Raw genomic sequence first — 22,505 nt, 5'->3', positions numbered from 1 at the left:
TAATAGCATCTTTAACTTCAGTCAAGTTTGGTTCTGGAACTAAAGGTTCTGCTGTGTGCACTTCATTTACTTCTGATTTATCTCCTATATGAACATTTAAAAGGTCATTAAAGCAGTTCTTCCATCTATTTAGAATATCGCTTGGGTCAGCTAGAAAATCACCATCTTTATCTTTTATCAAGTTTACTTTAGGTCGCCACCGCTTTCTAAATTCATTTACACCTTTATATAAATCTCTGATATTTTTGTTTTTGCTGTTTGTTTCAATTTCGTTAATTTTGCTTTTCAAGTAATCTTTTATTTTACTTCTAAACGTGCGGCTAACTTCTCGCTTTATTCTATTATAATTGTTTAGATTTCTATCATCAGAGTTATTTAACCACCTAAGTCTAGCCTGATTTCTTATTTCTATTAGATTATGACATTCATTATCAAACCATGGCTTACTTTTTCTTGGTTTATAATATCCTATACTTTCTTTAGCTGTTGATTCTATTGCATTACGTGTGTGCTCCCAATTCTTATTTATGTCTGTTTCATTTATATTTACATCACCATTTAAATCCTGCAAAACATCAAATCTATTTGACAGTTTAATTTGGTAATCTTTCTTAATTCTTTCATCAGCAAATGTTCATCTACTATAGATATTAGAACTTTTAGATTTTGTTGCTTATGATTTATCACTGCGAGTCTTTCATGCTGTATACTTTATACATTGCTGGAGTAACACTCGGAAACCACAGACAAAACCGCTCCTTTGCACACTCACAGATTATCTTCACATGGCGAAACTTTGCTCTGATTGGCTGTTCCACAGAATCCAGTCGAGTAAAGCAAGTAGCAATTAGAACATGTCTTATTCCTCCAAACCAGTCAAGCAGTCAGCCAGGCGGCCATGATTGCTACCTAGTACCTAGAAAGTTAGTTCAGCGCCAACTAGGGAATTCCAACTAGAAATCCAGTTCCGTGTGATAGGGGCTTTAGTCGAAAGATAAAATGATCAAGATAGTTATTTAGTAGTACATCTTAATGCATTTTATATTAATTCGAAAATAAACACAGGCCTCCCCAATGGCGCAGTGGTAGCGTCGTCGCCTTGTAATCAAGTGGTTCCCGGGTTCGATACCTGGTGGAAGCACATAGTGGGTCGGATCCCACTTTAAACTGTAGGTCCAGTCCCAATTAGCCTTACTGTGCATAAAGTGGACTTAAATCAACAAATCAAATCAAATCGAAAATAAACAATCACAAGACATCCAAATTTAAAGAAGAGTGTTTGTTGACGATATCCAATATCTATAAAACCCCAATGCCACCACTCACTCACTCACTGACATAAATGTTCTCCATGAAGGAAGCCCCGGAGGCAAAAAAAAACGCTCGATTACAACCCCCCATGAAATTGTCCCAAAAGGCCAATAAAATCACTCACTTAGCCCTTTTTTAAGGGTGAAAATGCCCTTTTTTCACGTCCTTAGCAACCCGTTTCCACGGGCATTTCTTTATTATTATTATTATTATTATTATTATTATTATTATTATTATTATTATTATTATTCATGTCTTCATTGTCTAGCTATATTATTTCTCAGAGATCAATAACAGATGAATCAACTCCTGGTTTTGAAAAGGTGCTTCAAACAAGGGTGACATCCAAGTAAGGAGATTATTCAGTCCAGATACAATTAGATATTGGTACACCCAATATAAAAATATCTACATCGTGGCTGTATTAATTAAATGTTTGGAGGTATATAACAAACAATTCTTTAGAGTTTGCCGTGCTTGTTGTTTACCATGGAAACGGGCGTTGCTAGGGAACTTAAAGAAAGTTTATTTTCACCCCGAAAACTAAGGTAAATGAGTTATACTTGCATTTTCGTGTTTCAAAATATGAGCGTCATAATTTATTACAGAGGCAAAGTAGGAATTTGCGAAGAATGAAGGAAAACAATAGTTTTTCAATTATGTTTAAAAATGGAAAAGAAGTAAATGTTGCTTTTCAAATTTGGTGTCACTATTGAAATTGTTAATGTAAATCATCATTGAAACGGACAGTATTTACGCAGTCTATTATTAACAAAATAGACAATAATATGTTGAGTATTTGTACCATATTAGAACCCGTACACACGTAACGTTACGTTCCAAACTTTTCAAATAAGACAAAAAACAAGTCGGAGAGCGCACCGTAGGAAATTTTAGGTCTAGGCATTGTCATTGAAATTCCTGTTTCAGACTCGTATGAGTTGCAGAAAAACTTGGATAGAGATCTTAATTTTAGTACTACATCTTTTCAGGCGCATTTTTCAAACTTTGTTAATTAGTGTGATTTATTTTCTGATCCAACTGACTTAAAATGTCTAATTTGCAATCAAAATCTATGTTTACTATGGAAATAACTGGATCAAATAAATCAAACGAATTAAGCAAATCCACCAGTTATATACAAGTATTTATGTGCTTCTCCGATAGCGGAGTGGTTAAGCCGTTCGTCTTGTAATCAAGGAGTCCTGTGGCTGATACCCAATGATGGTACATCGAACAATGGTTCGGATCCCACATTGAGCTGTACAGTGTAGATCCAGTCCCGATTAGCCTATATGAACATAAAGTATTCCAAAAACAAACTTTTGTTAATATATTTACTGTATTGTTGGTCCAAAGTAATAAATTCAAGGCCATAGTTCAATGCACGAGTTGATTAGTGAATATTGTTTTGTACGCAGATAATGAAAGGTTATTACAAGAACCCCCAAGCAACGGCAGAGACAATAGACAAAGATGGGTGGCTACATACAGGAGACATCGCTTACTTCAATGAAGACAATTGTATATATGTGATTGACAGGCGGAAGGAGCTTATCAAAGTTAAAGGTTTCCAGGTAAGTACGTGTTTTTATTGTACTAGCAGGAAACAACGTTAGAACATTCACGATTGGCCCTTTTAAATGTACACATTTCCATATTCTTTCATTTGTATGTACGACAGTTCATTGTGTAGATCTGAAATAAATTAGTTTGTCTAGCATTGCCGTCGCCGTCGCCCCGTCAGGAATTTTTACCCTTTTGTCTGAAAAAGTAGCACAGTATACAATTCCAATGAAGGCGAATTTTCCACTACATTTTAATCTACTGACGCCGTGAACGAGACGAGACTTTCAAACAGTAAGTCTTGGTCTTGTTTCAATTTTACAGATGTCTCTCTAGTTCTTTGTCTCGGTTTAACAAGTCTCGTTCTCGTCTTCAATTTCGAGATAAAACCAAGACACGTCACGTTTCGAATTCGATACCATCCCTACAAAAGTTCATGTATCTATCCAAATTCGAACAATTAATTGTATTTGTATTATTTGTTGCCGCATTCCTGCCACTTTTGGCAAATCGTGACGATGATGAGAGATTATTAGATGAAATTGATGAGGAGACACTCACAAAGAACGTACATGCACATTGCACATGCCGGGACTCGAACCCGGAAACTTCCGTGGTGTCAGCCATCTTGAAATCAACTTCAGAATTTTAAATGGGAAGAGGGTGATATGATATATCAAATAAATCAGGCTAGAATTTCACGAGAAATGCAATGGTGAAGGTTTTTTCGACGTATATTTAACCAGTGAAAAGTTATGACTGAATTCTTGTACCAATTTGCTCCTTTTCGAGGTGTTAGAAAAATGCCTTAAAACTTGTTTAGCGCATCGGTAACGCATCGAGATCAAACTGATATCTAGGGAGAGAAGTTCGCAGCCATTGCACAAGATTTTGATTTGATACATCCATGAAGAGCTGCACATTATGAATGGTTGTCGCGAACAATTTACAGTGTGATGCTTCCATTAAATGAAAAGTCCTTCACAGTGACAAGGCTAATGTTTATGTTCATAAGGAAGTTCCTTGAAGTGGCCTTGTACCGGGGGTGTTAAGTGACTTTTTGAGCCACCCTGTATAATAGATTGTATTAATAGCTTTGATAAAGATTGTAGCAAGTTCATATGGTCTTTACTTTTACAAGGCCAAACTTCCATTCATTAATTAATATCCTGATTTTCTTAAAATACTTATCATAACACGCAATTCATTTCTGTTCAGAATCAAAGCTACACAAGCCACCAGTTAAATGAGTTTATATGAAATGTGAAAAATATGTAAATTAAACTAAGAAATGTGATCTGGCCATACAAAGGATAAATAGTTTTTAGAAGGTTCAACCACAACCGCACGTGTCCATCGTAAAGCTAATTTCTCATTACGGTATTATCAGGATACGTTAAAATATTCTTCGACATTTTACGTATGCTTATTATTCGATCTTCGCCCCATTGCGTGAAGTAAGCAAAATTAATTACGTCATTCACATAAGGCAATCTAATGAATGTGCTGCTCATATTCACTGTCGTGACACCATCCTGTGATTTTGTTTTATTAAACTAACTACATTGTAAGGTCTACAGTTGCAGGTCCAGACGAAACCCCAGTCATTATCAAAGATATGATGTTTCAATAACGCTTGACTGTCAGGTCCTAAATAAAGATATATTTGCATTAAGAGTAATAATACCTGAAATGTTAATCTAACTTCACATATTGAATGTTTTGACCTTCTCTCCACTTTTTCCTATCCTGGCTACTCTTCGTATTCTATACTTTCATATCTTTCAAATCTTTAATTATTTCATCTTCCCATCGTATATTTGCCCTAGGCTACTGTTCCGAGTGGTTTTCATTTATATATTTATTTTACTAATCTTTCATAAGACATTCTATTTACGTGCTCAAACCTTAATCTTTGTGATATCATGAAATTTACGATGTTTTCAATCCTTATTAATTTGTTGAGTTCTTCGTTAGTTCGTATTCTCCAATTACCATCAGGTTCTTTCAGAGGTCCATAAATTCTTCTTAAAATTTTCCTTTCAAATATTAATAGTTTCTGCTTAGAGAAATCTTTGAGGGTCCAAGTTTCGCATTCATCTGTGATTTCCAACCTGAAATGTTCACAATATTTAATATTGATAAGCTTGAAATAACATATCTAATTGTAATATCGATAGTCGTATAATGTGCAAGCTATTATTGGCTATCCAAAGATCCAAACCCAAAGTTAAGGCAACAGCAAGAGAGTTAAATAGTGGACAGTGGAATTTCGAGATGGTTCTGGAAGGAAGCGCAACAAGACTTGGCACTGTCTCGTCTCGTCTCGACTTCCAAATTTCTGTCTCGTTCTGGTACCGTTTACACTTCTAAACTCCCTTTCGTTCTTGTCCCGAGTCTCCAAAAGTTACAGTTGTTAATCTTTATGCACAATCGCGTTAACAACCAAGCAACCCTTGTTCTCGGCCTTGTCCCATAATTCTTGTCTACTTTTCCTTACGAAATTCATACCATTCTCTGTTGTCCAGAAAATTGAAGTTCGCGTTACTTGTCTTGTTTTAGCAATCACTCCTATACGTTGCCATCTTTTGCGGAATTATGCCAGAGCCGTTGTAGTTTCCGGCGTGAACCTTTCCTTTCACCTAGGCTGTTACGTCAGCAGGTTAAGTAGGCGACGTGATTGGTCACTTGCGGTGTTGCTTTTCCTACGCGTCACTGCAGGCGCTCGAAACAGCCAATCAGACGCGCTGTTCTTGGAATCTTCCCGCTTTTTATGCTATTGGAGGCCGGGAATAACACCGGTAGTACTTTAGTCATTCCTTTTCTCTAGGTACTCCTTGTAGCCTAACAATTTTCACTCTTACCTGTGGTGATTGCTAATTTACTCTTACATTAATTGACAATTTATTGTTACTTTCAGGGCCATTTTGGTACTACATTTACCTTTACACCTACCCATGGACTTCGGGAAGGGAGGGGGCAAAGGGGGCTACGTGCCCATCCTGGAAGATTAATGCCAATTTTATAAAATTTCATTTCAGTTACAGTAATTTACGACAGTTATTATGTCGTTGCAGGAACATGATAACGTCAAACTGAAGAAGTGTTTTTTTAGGGGTAACACTATTATAGGGGAATATGTGCCTCGTTCCTCCCCTTGGAAAAAATACTTTGTTTGCCTCTCCCTTGAGAAAATTCTGCAGACGTCCATGCACATTCCTAAAAAATGCAATTACACCCTCTGGATTCAAAATTCTGGATGAACTCCTATCCTTTACTCACTGTTTTCTGGCTATGTATAATAATAATTTCCTTCCTCTAAAAGATGGTTGTGGAAATATGATCCATTTAATATCAACATTCTTCACCAGGTGGCACCAGCAGAGCTTGAGGAGCTTCTAAAAAGTCACCCAAAAGTGAGCGATGCAGCAGTTGTTGGAGTCCTGGACGAAAAGTCAGGGGAGGTCCCCAGAGCGTTCGTTGTCCCCAGAGCAGAAGGGGTTTCTGAGAAAGAAGTACAAAGATTCATCGAAGAGAGGGTTGCTCCGTACAAGAAACTTTCTGGAGGCGTTGTTCTTCTCGACAACATTCCAAAATCACCTTCTGGGAAGATATTGAGACGCCTGCTGAAAGAGCAGCAGTAATTAATTTTGTCTGTTTCTGTATATATGTGAAAATTGTTACTTTCTTTTTAATGGCTTTTGCTTAATGAATAAATTTGAAATACGGAACAAAAGTAAATGTGTCTTGGTTTTTTATTTCCATTTACTGTACGCTAGTAATGGCAAAGACGAGACTTATCATACTCGGTATTTGTGAATGAGGAAGTTCATTGTAAAACATATTTAGTGTACGAATCAACGTGGAGTGCCAGGAATTCCTCTCCCCCCAAACAAACAAAAAAACACACACACACACATACACACACACTCACTCACACACACACACACACAAAAGAAATATCCCTGGCAAAATAAAATTATTTTTATTCTTGTTAGGGATGTTTTTATCCCCCTCAAAGAAAATAGAATTGAAAGCTATAGTCTACCACTTCTTAATTATGCAGCATTGAACACAATTGAAAAAGCATTTCTGTTCATTAATGGACCATTCATCAAATGTTTCCCTCTCGAAAAAGTGTTATGCAGCCTTGTGGATTAGAAAAGAACACCTTCTGCAACTGAACAACTCGCCGAGCCGAGACTACAGCAGGCTATTTTGCACTTAAGTTTTCATGATATAGTGATGATATTTTACACGTATTAAAGTGTTCAGAAGAAACTTGTAGGTAGGTTAGAAGGGCGTTCAGTTTGAACTTGTCAATATAAACAAAGATTTCAATATCGAAATGTACTTACGTTCTAAATTCACATAAAATTCCCCAAAGTCGTTGCCCACAAAATGCAATCTTATCTTCTTAATCACATCTTCTTGTAGGCGGTTCGGTTGGAGGACGTTCATGTTCATGGTAGCAGTATCCTTCCGCGCAGTGAAGTGCGCGCAGAAAGAAAGCTATGCCGAGAGAGAAAATAGTTCCTTTTCTATTGACAGTAAGCACGAAAATGTCTGTTTCGAGTAAAGAATGGATGAAAACATTTTCTCTGGGTGATTTCAATTTCAATCAGATTGCAAAACTTAAAATAAAATATTCTATACCAATGACTAAATCGACATGATAAAGTCTGAGTACGCCAACTTACTCACTTTCGGAAACGGTTTCTTCAATTTTGACTAAAACCCGCGCGAATTATTGACAACCATTTTTAACAGTGTAGAAATTTGGTCAAGTTTTAGGTGTTATTTGTTCGAAAGCTGTTTTTTGTGTATGAGTTCGGGCTTTCTTAGAATGTAAATATATAGTAAGTGTTTCTAACTTAGGTGTAAATGTTATCCTAAGATTTGATGACCTAGGTTAGAAACAATGTTCTAAAGTGGTTAGAACCGCAAGACAAGAGTTTAGTTTACTGACTGGCGATATATATGAATTTTTAAAAAAATAACATCTGCAATACATTTCTATGTACTGTATACGATGCAACGTGCTTCAAGTAAGGAACTATATTTTTGTGCTCAAGTCTCGCGAACTTGCCGTTCGAAGGCGCATTGCCATCCCGCATTCATTATCTGAATCCAAATCAGTTTCGTACAGTTTATTACGTTTAAGTATCGTGCTCATTTTAATGGTTATTTATTATGCATCATTATATTCTGCAAGAATCCTCGCATTGTGACATTTTGAAATTCCTTCGCTTGTATATTACGCTGTAGGTTTGCAATGCTATTATGACGTCACTGTCAAGATAGGTTGCACCCGAGTATAGGTGTCTGAAAACTGTCATTACATATTGCGTGTATCTAATTGTGAATGTGCGTGTTTCGAGAGGCGTATGAGTAGAATAGAAACAGTTTCTTCAGAGAAACCTTGAAGATAATACCAATGACTTGCATTTCTTATCTTTTGTTGGCTGGGAAAATAAAAAACCACCAATGATAACCACTGATAGTCTCGACTAGGCAGTGGCGGCGATTAGGGGGGGCGAGGCGGGCAGTTGCCCCCCACTTTTCGTCACTTTTGACCCCGTACTATGCTAAAACTTATCTACAAAGTAAAATAAACTGTCTATGCCCCCCCCCAGTTTTGGCACATTGACCCCCCCCCCCCCGGTTTTGGAACCCAATCGCCGCCACTGCGACTAGGTTTCGGAGAACGAAGCAATAAATGGATAGTTCGAAGCAAGGATCGGGCTCGAGTGGATGAAAAACATTAGCAAGTAAGGCCTGATGGTTACACTCCCTCATTTTCACGAATTTCGCGAATGAGTATACTGATCGCAGGCCCAACTGGCAGCTGACCTATTTCTTGCTACATAGCTCTCTATCTGTCCACCAATCGTCTTCGCCTCGATGAGTGTCAACAACCTCAAGCTGTAGGGGTAACATCGCTCTCCCGTTACAATGTTGCCAAGCGTACGTACCGGCCACCATGGCGGAGTGGTTAGCACATCGCACTACGATGCACGGGTCCCGGTTCGAATCCCGGCCTGGGCATGGATGTTTGTGAGTGTCCATTCATCAATTTCATCATATCATCACTCATCCCCATCTTCGCAAATTAGCCAAAGGTGGCGCAAAAAACGAAGTAAAATAAAGCAAATCAATCAAGCAAACAAGTGTACGTCTGTTTTTGTCAGTTGTTCTTATTGGCTTGTTTATAATGTTTGGGTGTTTTGTGTACCAATGTTCCGTACTTTGTGTACTATTGTACAGTCCGTCCACTAGCCACTTGCCTTACGACTTTTTTTCCAAATTGATGTCAAAATTTTACACTTTTTTTAATTTTATATTTTACTACTACTTTACATGCAAAATTACATTAACAATGATTTTTGGTACAACAATCAAAAATAATCAAAATATTCTACTCCAAATAGGCATTCCTTTATTAACCCGAGTATACTCGGAGCTGTTAAATGTGATATAAATTGTGATATTTACTAACAATAATGCAACGAACAAAATGGTATGTTGTTTATGTTATAAATGATATAATATTGATTTCAAAAGACAAAAGAAGTAATTATTCAGGATCAAGTTCTTGCCACACTCGTACAGACGTCAAACTAACATCAGAATGCGAACTTTTGACTGAAATATCATCACAGTCAGTTAGCGTTGTTTCACTGCCACTAGCACTTACACTACACTCTGATGCACTTATGTCTGTGCTTATATCACTCATTTTGCTGCCAAAAGGACGAGAAAGTTCCAACCGAATCAACGCTTCCGAACAATGCATTCTTGCAAGCAACCGAATGTCATGCAATGCAGAAAAGCTGTTGTCTTTCTTCACTTCTTGGTGCCTCAAGGCAGGCACAAAAATTAGTGCACGCTCGAGACATCTGATGGGCGGACTTGCAACTAACTCCACCTACCCAATTCATCATGAAAGTTCCGCCCGACTTAGTACGGGCCGGTAAAAAAATTACATTCAAACTCCTCAGGTTTCCGAGATAACTCGGGATAATATTTTGCCGGAAGAGTACCACATCCGAGATAATTCGGGTTAGTAAGGCAAGTGGCTAGTATTGTTCGGCAAATTGTTTTTAAGCGATGGATTTTTATGTATGCTGGTGTAGAAGTACTAAACATCTTGTTTTGAGATTTCTTTTAATTCTTGAAGCCCTTATTGGGTCAGATAAAGTGCACGAACATGGTGATGGACAATTTGCACGGTAATATTCATGGAACCCACTGTACAGTGTCTCTCAAAAGTTTTAGGACAACGACATTTTAAACTAGGCAACCCAATTTACACAAGGCGTTGGTGGGTTGCGTGTAGAGTTAGGCTCAATTTCAGGGTTGCCACATGCACAATAAATATTTATAAAATACGCGAAAGAAATAAAAACAAGTATTAGTGTATAAAAAGTATTAAAAATATCAATATTATATCGCAAGTCACAAAATTCTTTCTGAAAGAAAAATAATAGGTTTTCTAGCATTTCATCGCTGATGAGTCTACAGAAAGGAGAAGAGGTGAGAGAAAACGAGAGGTGACAAAGGACAGGAGAAAGAGAAAGCGAGAGGAGAAGAGGAAAACTAGAGGAGAGGATAGACGAGGAGAAGAGATGTAGTGAGGAGAATGGAAAAATATTCTAGGAGAGATTAGGAAAATGAAACAAAGAAGAGAAAAGAGAAGGAAAACGAGATGAGAGAAGAGTGGAGAGTAGAGTAAAGGAGAGGAAAAGAGAAGAACGAAAAGAAGAGGAGAAAAGTGCGTGGAGTCGGAAATCTAAGACAGGAAAGGAGATACGAGGAGTGGAGATGAGCGGGATGGAGATAAGATTCGAGAAAAGTAGGGAAGGCGATGATATGAGATAAAAGCAGAGCAGAAGGAGGGGAGAGAAGAAGGAGAAGGAGAAGAGAAGAACAGAAGGGACTGAAGAGAAGAGGTAGTTGCAGAAAATATCGTCTCAGAGTCAAGAATTGATGCATTAGTCAAATTATCGACATGAAACATTCAATAACATTTTGAAATTTATTGGAGAATGTATTAAATCGGTGCGAAATGCCTTTTGGCTTAGTTCAGAGCAAGGTAAAATCTTCCATGTAAGATTTTTGATTTTACCTGCGATTATACCACTAAAAACGTGAATGTAATTTTAATATTTATAAGAATTATCAATTTTTTGTCCAATTCTCGGTTCGTTGAAATGGAGATTTTGTAATTTAATATTTCCCCTCCCCCATCGTTAATTCCAAACTGAATCATTCCGTTTCACACGGGGTGAACAATGAACACAATGGGATAGGTCTAAAACTTACGAAAATTTTCTGCCACCGGAAGGGTTTGAACCTACGACCATCAGATTGACAGTCCTGAACGTTAAACACTACACTACAAGCTTTCGCTCCTGAAAATAAGTAGAAGGAGCTGACCAATGTGAAATGTAGATGCAACTCTCCTCCTACATGTAATGTGCAAACAATACTTCTTTGTAACAAAGAAAACGAAGGTAGTACGACTCGGAGAAAACATTTAATGGAGAATTGCACATGATGAGAACTTTTCATTCGATATTTGCGGAGGTATCCTTGCATTGAACTCGAGTGGGAAAAGGGGTAAAATTAGTATGTCCTGAATTGCCACAAATGTAAATAGTTATTTCATTAATATTTGTCAATGTCTTTGAAGCAGTACACAATTATCGTTAAAGTATTATAATTCACGATCTTATACATGAAAATATCCCTTTGAACGTGTGTCAATTCATTTATTTGTTTATTTTTTTTATAAATTCCATTTGCAGAACAATGTAGCTACTATACACTGCAATTACAATTAATGTTACCATGCTCTTGTTTGTAATAAAAGGAGAATTAAAAAAGGAACACCTCCTAAGGAGGATCAAACCTGGGACCACAATCAATGCTTTCAAGAACTCTAACCAATACACTACGCCCTTTGCTTCCCTTGGAGAAACAGTTCTTAATTATTCTGCCGCGTCAATATTGTAAACGTTATCCTGCAAAAAGAAGTTCAATACTCTGATATAGCTCTGTACTTATAGAATTACTCTATACACATGCATTTGAAAATTAACTCTGAATTTATTTCTTCGTTGTTAGTATATCTAAGCTTGTGAATATATTTTATTTGTAATTTTATAACGGTTACATGAACATCTAGGAAATAGTTCCTTATAATAACCTCAGGTTGACCAAGTTGCCAATACAAACAAATGGAATACAGATTGTCTTCGAGCTTACATTGTTAAAAAGGAGCGGGTACGCGCATTACTATCCCAATACTTATTCAATAAGGTTCAATAAGGATTCCTGCTCAGAATCTATTTTAGAACCCCTGCTGTATGCAGTCAACAATTCAATAAAATTTGGTACATTCCCCAAAGTTCTAAAACACAGCACAGTGATACCCATATTCAAAAAAGGAGCTGCAACAGACATTGAGAACTACAGACCTATCTCCCTAACATCTGCTTTTTCAAAGATATTGGAAAAAAATTTATCAAATTATATTATAAAGTTTTGTAACAAATATAACACAATAAACAGAAACCAGCATGGATTCCAGAAAGGGAAATCAATAAACACAGCTCTAGCACAGTTAATTGATTATGTAACCGAAACATTAGAGAAACACGAAGCTCCAAACACTATATATCTAGATCTTTCCAAGGCATTCGATAGGGTAAAACATGACCTGCTTATGGTCAAACTAAGCAATATAGGAATAAGAGAGATAGCTTATGAACTTATACAATCTTATCTACAGGACAGAATGCAAATTACTCAAATAAGCTACAACATGCATGGTATAGTCACTAACTTTAAATCACAAAGTAGGAAAGTGTTAATGGGGGTACCCCAAGGATCAATCCTGGGGCCCCTGCTCTTTATCTTGTACATAAACAATGTACCAGAATACCCAAACACAAAAATTGTCACCTATGCCGATGACACAACTGTTCTTGCCAGAGGTATCGACCCTAGGAAGCTTGAAATAAACACTTTTATCACCATAAACCAACTGGCACAATACTTAACTTCACATGGATTAATAATAAATAACAATAAAACAAAATTTATGATATTCAATACAATCCGAAACATGGATTTTGAGTTACAAACACTATGCATAGACAATGTGCTCATAGAAACTGTATCTTCAGTAAAGTTTTTGGGAATAACACTAGATCAAAAATTAACGTGGGAAGAACAAATTAACAACATCTGCAGTAAATTATCATCTAATCTATACCTGCTAAAACAAATGGCTGAATATATTTTAACAGAAATTAACAAATGCATATATTATGGACTAATTTACCCCTATGTTGAATATGGCATAATAGCTTGGGGTGGATCATTTTATAATAATACTGTCAGAATACTGAGACTTCAAAAGAGAGCACTTAGAATAATGTACAAACTAGGCTGTAGGGAATCTTGCAAAGAGTTATTCAGGGAAAAACAAATAATGACAATTTACTCCCTATACATCTATAAGGCTATAATGTTTGTTCTAAATACTGGAAGCATGACTAAAAATAACCAATTACACAACCACAATACAAGGGGGAAAGATAATTATTACCAGAACCAACACAGACTCAATATCTCAAAACAATCACCAATGAATGCCGGAAAAATATTCTACAACCAGCTGCCTCATGACATAAAACTGATATCTCCAAAAGATAATCAAATACAAACAATAAAAAAATATTTGACAGATAGAGCTCTCTACAGTATCGGAGAATTCATGGAACAAGACAATACAAGGCCAATGTACTAAAAAAGGTGTATTTTAATTGTATTCTTATTTCATTCATGCAACAATGATAATGTGTTGTTTTATTTTTATTGTAGTGTAATGAAGTGTATTTTTTCATTTTTACTTTGGTGTAGTGATGTAATGTACTACGCAATGTTTCTTCTTTTTTGTTATGATGTACTTAACTAATTATTATTTCATTATGTATCTTGACGTTTTCCATGCCCTTTTAAACAAGGGTCAACGGAAGAAAAAAAAATTCAAATTCAAAATTCTTGGTTGTCAGAAATTATCACTTAAACTATTGCAGCCCGACCCTGTGGCCTAGTGGTGCAGAGTTGTAACTTGCGACATCCTCTGGTAGCTCAGTTGGCAAGTTCGCTGCCAGCACTGGCACGCGGTGCATCGTCTCTACGTGCGGTCCGTGTCGAGCATTTACGTGCAAGCGAGTGAAATTCCGGTTAAGTCTACCTTCTGTGTTCTGAACCATGTCTGTACGGCGCGTGAATACTGTGAAATTGGTCTTCACAAATGTGCGACAAAAACCAACATCGATACAACTGCATCGGTGGATACAGCAGAATTTGTCACTAACAGAAGATCAAGTGCTTAGTATTGAAATCGATCAATATCGAAAGTGTGTGTTTATAAAGTTAATATCGCGAGTGTTAGGCGAGCAGATAATATTACGATCGGGAGGCACATTAGTTTACACTGATGACAATGGGGAGCATGAGGTAAAACTGGAATGGGCGGATCAAAATAGCGTAATTGTGAATGTACATGTAGTTCCTATGGAACTTCCAATGGACGTTCTACAACAGACACTGACAACATATGGTGATGTGAAATATGTTGATGATGAAAAGTACACGGATGAACATATATACCCAACGCGTACCGGTACAAAGCGAATTCGCATGACGCTTAAAAAACCAATTCCATCGTACATCACTATCAAAGGTGATCGATATTGGGTAACGTACTATGGTCAAAAGATTACGTGCAGGATATGTGAATCTACAGAACATCTCTCAAATTGTTGCGATAAGCGTAGAAAACCAGGAAGAAGGACAGCCTCCACATATGCGGAAGCCACCCACCGATCACCAATCAATATTGATGCAGCAGAACAACCACTGCCATACCAGCCTACAAGTTTTCAAGTACCCAAGACAACCCTGGACATAGAAATGAAAGAATCCCCAAAGAACCCAGATGTAAAAGAACCCGAAGGTGCCGCACAGACGCCACTGGATCCTCCGACGAACAAAGTTTCATCAGAGAGAGCAGCAAAGGAAACTTCCCATTTGTTAACAACAGAAAGTCAAAATTCGACATGGGTAGCAGAAGTTGAACGCAAGGAACTTTCGAGTAACTACCAGGTCTCGCCTGAAGCCTCGATTAGTGATAAGATAGCCCCTCCCCTCCCCGCGAACAGCTGTGTATCGGAAGGTGAAAAGAGCCAGGCAGGTCATGAGCTTTCCCTGCCAGGCGCTTCCTCGCACACAACGACCTTGAAACTAGCAGAAGGAAACGTGAGTGGACAACATGACCAACCTAAAATTGCTCCCCCCCTTCCCTCGTCACAATCGCAAGAAATGGTATCAGGAGATGACTCCCAAACTGAAGAGGAATCCACAGATGATAAGCAAGTTATGGACAGAGGTCAACGAAATAGAAAAAAATGCACAAGTTCACGACTGAAAGCGGTAACAGAAGGTAAGAAAAAGAAATGTACCAGGATGTTTCTAAGCCAGCAGTCCGTCACACACAGCAGGAAGACCCAACAAAAGTGAAATGTTAAGTAGATGCGGGTTCAGATCGCCTTCCCCCCCCCCTCCATTAGGTAGTTAGTGTAAGGAGAAATGTTTGTTTATGTTTGGAGATGAGAGTGATTTACGAGTGTAGTGCGCGACATAAATTTCTGTACTTTCCTAGTGTATACAGTGTAATGTTATATATTACATGTTAGAGAGTTACAAGATGAATATCGATATAATAACAGGTAGAAAAAATAGTGTAAATTGTGTCATGCACATGAACGATTATCATCATTCTGAAAACACTTCGGACTAATACTTACTTTAGTGTAATTGAGCACCAAAAATGCACATTTACGTGGTATTCTTATATACAGTTTTTTATAATATCTTATTGTGCATGAATTACAGCACTCGTCTTTGTACCCTTAACATCAATGGGATCCTGACGCCAGTGAAATGCAAATTGCTTGCGGACTTTGTCCGAATCCACTCGATTGACATTTTATACTTGCAGGAAGTTTGTATTGTAGATTTTAACTTCCTGTATGGGTACGAGGCTATTGTAAACTTGGGGACAAGCGGGAGAGGGACGGCAATTATAATCAAAAGTGGTATAGAAATAAAAAATGTAAAGAAATTAGTCGATGGGAGGGGAATTAGTTTTCAAAGTCAACGTTATACTTTTGTTAATATCTACGCCCCCTCCGGACAGCAAAACAGATGGAAGAGAGAACAATTTTACCAGGCTGAGATCGTATACTTACTTCCAAATAATGATTCGTGTATCATCCTAGGTGGTGATTTTAATCAAGTGCTGCGATCATGTGATTGTATAGGAAAGTTTCAAAATGGTTTAGCTTTAACGACCTTAATCAGCGATTTACAGCTGAAGGACATCTGGACCGAAAAACGAAAGGATATAGTGTTTACCTATTTCAATAACAAAGCAGGTTCTAGACTGGACAGATTCTATACACTTGGTCATACTATAAAATATGTGACGACAATAGATGCTTTGCCGGTACCTTTTTCAGATCATATAGCAATCAGAATGAGTATTAATCTACAAGAATCTAAATTAGTTTGGGGTCCGTCCTATTGGAAAATGAACTCTGCCCTACTTCAACAGCCTAATGTTAATGATATGTTTGAAGAAAAATTGAAGTATTGGTGCCGGCAACAAAAACACTATACTGATTACAATACGTGGTGGGTAAAATACGTAAAACCTCGAATTAAATCCTATTTTCAATGGCTAGGGAAAGAGAGTGCACGTGACCGGAACTTAATGTTGAACTTCTATTACAAATGTTTACATGAGTTATGTATGCGACCTGATGTCACCGAACATTATCCACAGATACAAAAATATAAAGCACAAATCCTTACGTTGCAACGGCATCACTTGGAGGGTATAAAGATAAGAACTACTAATGCGTCATCCTTGCAAGATGAACGAACCTCTTTATTTCACTATGTTCACACACAAAAACAAAAGCGAGCTCTTTTGATAAACAATATTGTCGATTCCGGCGGAAATACACATAGAACTCAACAAGGTATATCACAGGCGTTTTACACGTATTATAATAATTTGTATACTGGTAAAGAAGTAGATCAATTGGCTGTACAACAATTGCTCACATCGGTAAATAATTTTTTGACGGACGAAGACAGAACTTTGTTAGACAGTGACGTCACTGTCGATGAGGTGTATGAAGCACTGCGTACTTGTAACGTTAAGCGCACTCCTGGCAACGATGGCATAGGCTACCAATTTTATATACTTTTTTTGATGTTATGAAACATGAATTGGTCAAGATAATACAAGATGCATTTCGAAACGAATGCGTGCTTCAAAATGAAGGTATAATTGTACTGATTGCCAAAAAAACGCGTCCGAGTGCAGTGACTGACTTTAGGCCCATTACTTTGTTAAACTGTGATTATAAGATTATGGCCAAAGTTTTGGCTAATAGACTGAAACCTATATTATCTTCCTTACTCAGTTCACGGCAAACATGTGTCAGTAAAACTCAAAATATATTTTCTACAGTGGCGGTTATACGTGATATAATGTATTATTATGAAATGCAACAAACCGCAGCTTGTATACTATCCTTTGATTTCACAAAAGCTTTTGATCTTGTAATTCACCAATATTTGTTTGAAGTACTTCGAGCCTATCGCTTCAGTGAAGCCTTTATATCTGTTTTGCAAAGTTTCTATAGAAAGGCAACCTCCCGTCTTCTTATCAATGGATTCGTGACTCCTGCAATACACGTGACGAGATCCATTCGCCAGGGGTGCCCCTTGAGTATGCTTCTCTTCGCTTTGACCTTGGACCCGCTACTTCGATATATTCAGTGCCGAGCCCCACCCGCAGCGAGTGCTTTCCTTGAAACGCAAGTGTTTACATTCGCAGACGATTTATCAGCTTGTGTAACAACAACGACCCAGCTCCAAAATATACTGAATGCAATGTGTTTGTATTGTTCTGCCAGTGGAGCGGAAGTTAACATGACAAAATCAAAGGCTTTACCTGTTGGCAACTGGAAGCAAGACAATCCGGACATAGGGATAAAATATGTAAACGAACTCAAAATATTGGGCATTACTTTTCTACTAATGAATCCAGAATGCTGGATCTAAAGTGGACGAAAATTGTAAGCGAAATCAGGTTACAGTGTTATCAAATGAGAGGAAGACAACTCAATTTAATTCAGCGTGTTTGGTTCCTACACACTTTTATTTTTAGTAAATTAAATTATGTCGCTCAAGTGTTGCCAATCACACAGCAATATGTCCGACAAATAAAGTCTGCTGTGGGATGGTTCATTTGGTGCGGACATTTTTTTCGGGTACCATTCCCGATCATGTGCCAAACACAAATGACAGGTGGTCTAGAATTATGGAATATTGAAAATAAATGTAAGTCCCTATTTTTAGCTAGAAATTATAAATTGTACTTAATTGAACGGTCGATTACATCAATGTGTTGCGTATATTTACCGATACGTTTCCACCGCAAAATCCACCCAACTTGTCTCGACTAACAAAGAGCCCTATGTATGTACGAAATTTTGTACAAGAATGGAGTTATGTGGAGTTTCCCATGGACTTGAAGGAAAATACTCTGTCAAAATATTTGTATGAACATTTTCAACGACAACTTATTTTGCAGCAGAGTCGAATAGAGAAAAAATTTCCTAATGTTATTTGGTCAAATGTATGGCAAAATCTCCACAAGCCTTTCCTTGACACGGACATACGAAGTTTGTGGTATACCCTGGTGCATGATCTAGTTCCAACAAATGTTCGACCAAATGAAATAAAAAGACTACCAACAAATGAGTGTAGACAATGCGGAGAGGTGGATACAAATGAACATCGCCTCACTACATGTAAAGGAATTTCAGAAATTTGGGCCTTTCTCCTTATGTGCCTTGCCAAAATATGTCGTATATCGCCACAATGCTTTCAAGCAAAAATTTGTATATTACCAGACTTCAAATATTTCCCTGTGAAGAAACAAAATGCCATTGTGTGGCTAATAGCACATACAGTATATTATATATATAGCAAAAAGTTTGAACCAAATATCACCCTATATACAATGTATCTTAAAAGATCTAGATGGAAACAATCAAATAAACAAAATGTCCGATTGTCACAATATTTTGGTAAATATCTGGATGTAATGTAATTGTATGTATACATGTAGGAAAAAAAATCCATAGATGTAAACAGAATAGTGAAATATAACTTTTTTAAAAAAAAGTGGTTAGCACATCGCGCTGCGACGCCAAGGGTCCCGGGTTCGAATCCCGGTCGGGCTTGGTTGTTTGTGAATGTCCTTTCATCAATTTCATCATTTCATCACTCATCCCCATCTTCGCAAATTAGCCAAGAGGCACAAAACGCGAAGTAAAATAAACTAAATCAAATAAAAAAAAAAAATTAAACTATTGCATGTTGAGTTAGTGGCCACCTAGCCGCTTCTGATGAAATCTATCATTCTTCAGATTCTCTTTAAAATTCGACTCTGGTCACTCGTAACTTGCTGGGTGCATCGACGGACAATGTTTTGCGATAAGAAGCGGCCTTGAATAGCGTGAGTGAGTCACTTTGAACGCGAGCAAGCTACGTTACCAAGGTTGTCTGACTTTGAAAACCAAGTCATTTTTTTTCACCGTTTCCGAACGCGATTGCTATTGTAAAAGTATATATTCTCACAAAGGAGCAAGAAAGAAAATTAGACCAATGTTCTCCCGTCGTTTAAAACCAATATCTATTAAACGAAAAGTTCACGATTGTCAATAAACCTATCTGAGCATAAGGTGGATGTAAGTAATAAATTTAATACAAAGATTCTCCAAAATTTCTCTCCCACTGTCTACGTCACTAACGTCAGGCCAGTATCCGGGGGGGCATGGGGGCCATGCCCCCCTCGAACCCTGAAATATTTAAATGTGAACCTATCAATAACTACGAAAATAACCGTCGATTTTAGAAATGTGTAAACATTTCAATTTTGTTCTTACATAAATGAATCTCTTTCTTGCGCAAAAGTCTTCAGGCTGCATATTGGATGGTTTTAGTTTTATAATGCAAGGCTAGCAGACGTCCGATTCACCGATTTAGTCAGGACAGTGCGTTACTTTCAATCCCTGACCCAACTTTTTTGAACTGCAATCGTGATGCGAGAATGTCTCTTTGTTATTGTTGTTTTCTTAACTCACAATTAGACATGTTCTTTATTGTAATAATAATTCCTAGTACGCAACATTTAATTTATAAATATATTATTTTCTAAACATAGAATTATCATGACTTTTGAATCGCGCTCGCACTATTTGAACTATTTTGTAATATCTCTCTCTCTCTCTCTCTCTCATATATATATATATATATATATATATATATATATATATATATATATATATATATATATATACACACACACACACACATACATTAGGGTCTGGCCACTCCCTCAAAGAAATCCTGCGTACTGGCCTGGTCTACGTCAATGACAGAAATGCAAGCAATACCTTTATTTATATTTAACCCAATGAAAGGAATGTGGAAGAATTTAAAAGAAATAAGAAAGAGCGGAACTACTGTTGCTCTACTATAAAAATTGTTGTCTTTCGAGGAAGAAAAATAAGAAGCATTTACTCCAGCACCTTAACACAGTGTCCCACGAGTCTCTCTTGACTAATACTCTCAAGTGTGAAGAATAAAATTTTCCGCCTGTTTACGTCTAACGTTGCGCAGATTTGGTAGTTCGCAAACGGTGTAATTATTTCGTGTTACCTTACGCAACAGCAAATACATTTCATAAGACTGTTCTGAACACCAGACTTGCGTCAGTAAACAAGCATTTCGTCTGTTGCAGTATCACAGGAAAAGAACATCGTCCTGCAATGTTCAAGCCTCTAGATATCTTTCATTAATAATGTCTAATCACAATAATAAGTTAGAAGAAATAACTCGCATTTTCACAACTACCAATATTCTCGTTTTTCTTCATCACTTCGAAAATTATTTCTCGAAGATATCTGCTATACTACAAGAAAGCAATCCAAAATTAAAGTAAAAGTTCAACCACATGTATACCCAACTTCATTTACAATATTGGAGAGACAGAATACTTAAAAATTGTTGTTTCAATCGAAAGTAAGGGCGTGGTGTAGTGGTTAGAGTTCTTGAAAGCATTGATTGTGGTCCCAGGTTTGATCCTCCTTAGGAGGTGTTCCTTTTTTAATTCTCCTTTTATTACAAACAAGAGCATGGTAACATTAATTGTAATTGCAGTGTATAGTAGCTACATTGTTCTGCAAATGGAATTTATAAAAAAAATAAACAAATAAATGAATTGACACACGTTCAAAGGGATATTTTCATGTATAAGATCGTGAATTATAATACTTTAACGATAATTGTGTACTGCTTCAAAGACATTGACAAATATTAATGAAATAACTATTTACATTTGTGGCAATTCAGGACATACTAATTTTACCCCTTTTCCCACTCGAGTTCAATGCAAGGATACCTCCGCAAATATCGAATGAAAAGTTCTCATCATGTGCAATTCTCCATTAAATGTTTTCTCCGAGTCGTACTACCTTCGTTTTCTTTGTTACAAAGAAGTATTGTTTGCACATTACATGTAGGAGGAGAGTTGCATCTACATTTCACATTGGTCAGCTCCTTCTACTTATTTTCAGGAGCGAAAGCTTGTAGTGTAGTGTTTAACGTTCAGGACTGTCAATCTGATGGTCGTAGGTTCAAACCCTTCCGGTGGCAGAAAATTTTCGTAAGTTTTAGACCTATCCCATTGTGTTCATTGTTCACCCCGTGTGAAACGGAATGATTCAGTTTGGAATTAACGATGGGGGAGGGGAAATATTAAATTACAAAATCTCCATTTCAACGAACCGAGAATTGGACAAAAAATTGATAATTCTTATAAATATTAAAATTACATTCACGTTTTTAGTGGTATAATCGCAGGTAAAATCAAAAATCTTACATGGAAGATTTTACCTTGCTCTGAACTAAGCCAAAAGGCATTTCGCACCGATTTAATACATTCTCCAATAAATTTCAAAATGTTATTGAATGTTTCATGTCGATAATTTGACTAATGCATCAATTCTTGACTCTGAGACGATATTTTCTGCAACTACCTCTTCTCTTCAGTCCCTTCTGTTCTTCTCTTCTCCTTCTCCTTCTTCTCTCCCCTCCTTCTGCTCTGCTTTTATCTCATATCATCGCCTTCCCTACTTTTCTCGAATCTTATCTCCATCCCGCTCATCTCCACTCCTCGTATCTCCTTTCCTGTCTTAGATTTCCGACTCCACGCACTTTTCTCCTCTTCTTTTCGTTCTTCTCTTTTCCTCTCCTTTACTCTACTCTCCACTCTTCTCTCATCTCGTTTTCCTTCTCTTTTCTCTTCTTTGTTTCATTTTCCTAATCTCTCCTAGAATATTTTTCCATTCTCCTCACTACATCTCTTCTCCTCGTCTATCCTCTCCTCTAGTTTTCCTCTTCTC

At 37.2% G+C, this 22,505-nt stretch overlaps 1 protein-coding gene across 1 annotated transcript in view; it reads left to right on the top strand.

Annotated features, from left to right (window-relative positions):
- LOC145978763 (uncharacterized) overlaps positions 1-22,505 on the top strand; it is a 158,048-nt gene that overhangs the window by 52,912 nt on the left and 82,631 nt on the right. Inside the window, exons 8-11 of the mRNA XM_083111576.1 lie at positions 2,733-2,888; positions 6,249-6,517; positions 7,315-7,427; positions 14,867-15,213. Coding sequence (XP_082967702.1) covers positions 2,733-2,888; positions 6,249-6,517; positions 7,315-7,427; positions 14,867-15,213 — 885 coding nt within the window. The remainder of the gene's footprint in view (positions 1-2,732; positions 2,889-6,248; positions 6,518-7,314; positions 7,428-14,866; positions 15,214-22,505) is intronic.

This window comes from Lepisma saccharinum, chromosome 25 (genome assembly GCF_977018435.1).
Source record: "Lepisma saccharinum chromosome 25, izLepSacc3.1, whole genome shotgun sequence".
Lineage (NCBI taxonomy): Eukaryota > Metazoa > Arthropoda > Insecta > Zygentoma > Lepismatidae > Lepisma > Lepisma saccharinum.
Note: the sequence above shows the minus strand (reverse complement) of the source record. Positions and strands in the feature narration are given on the sequence as shown.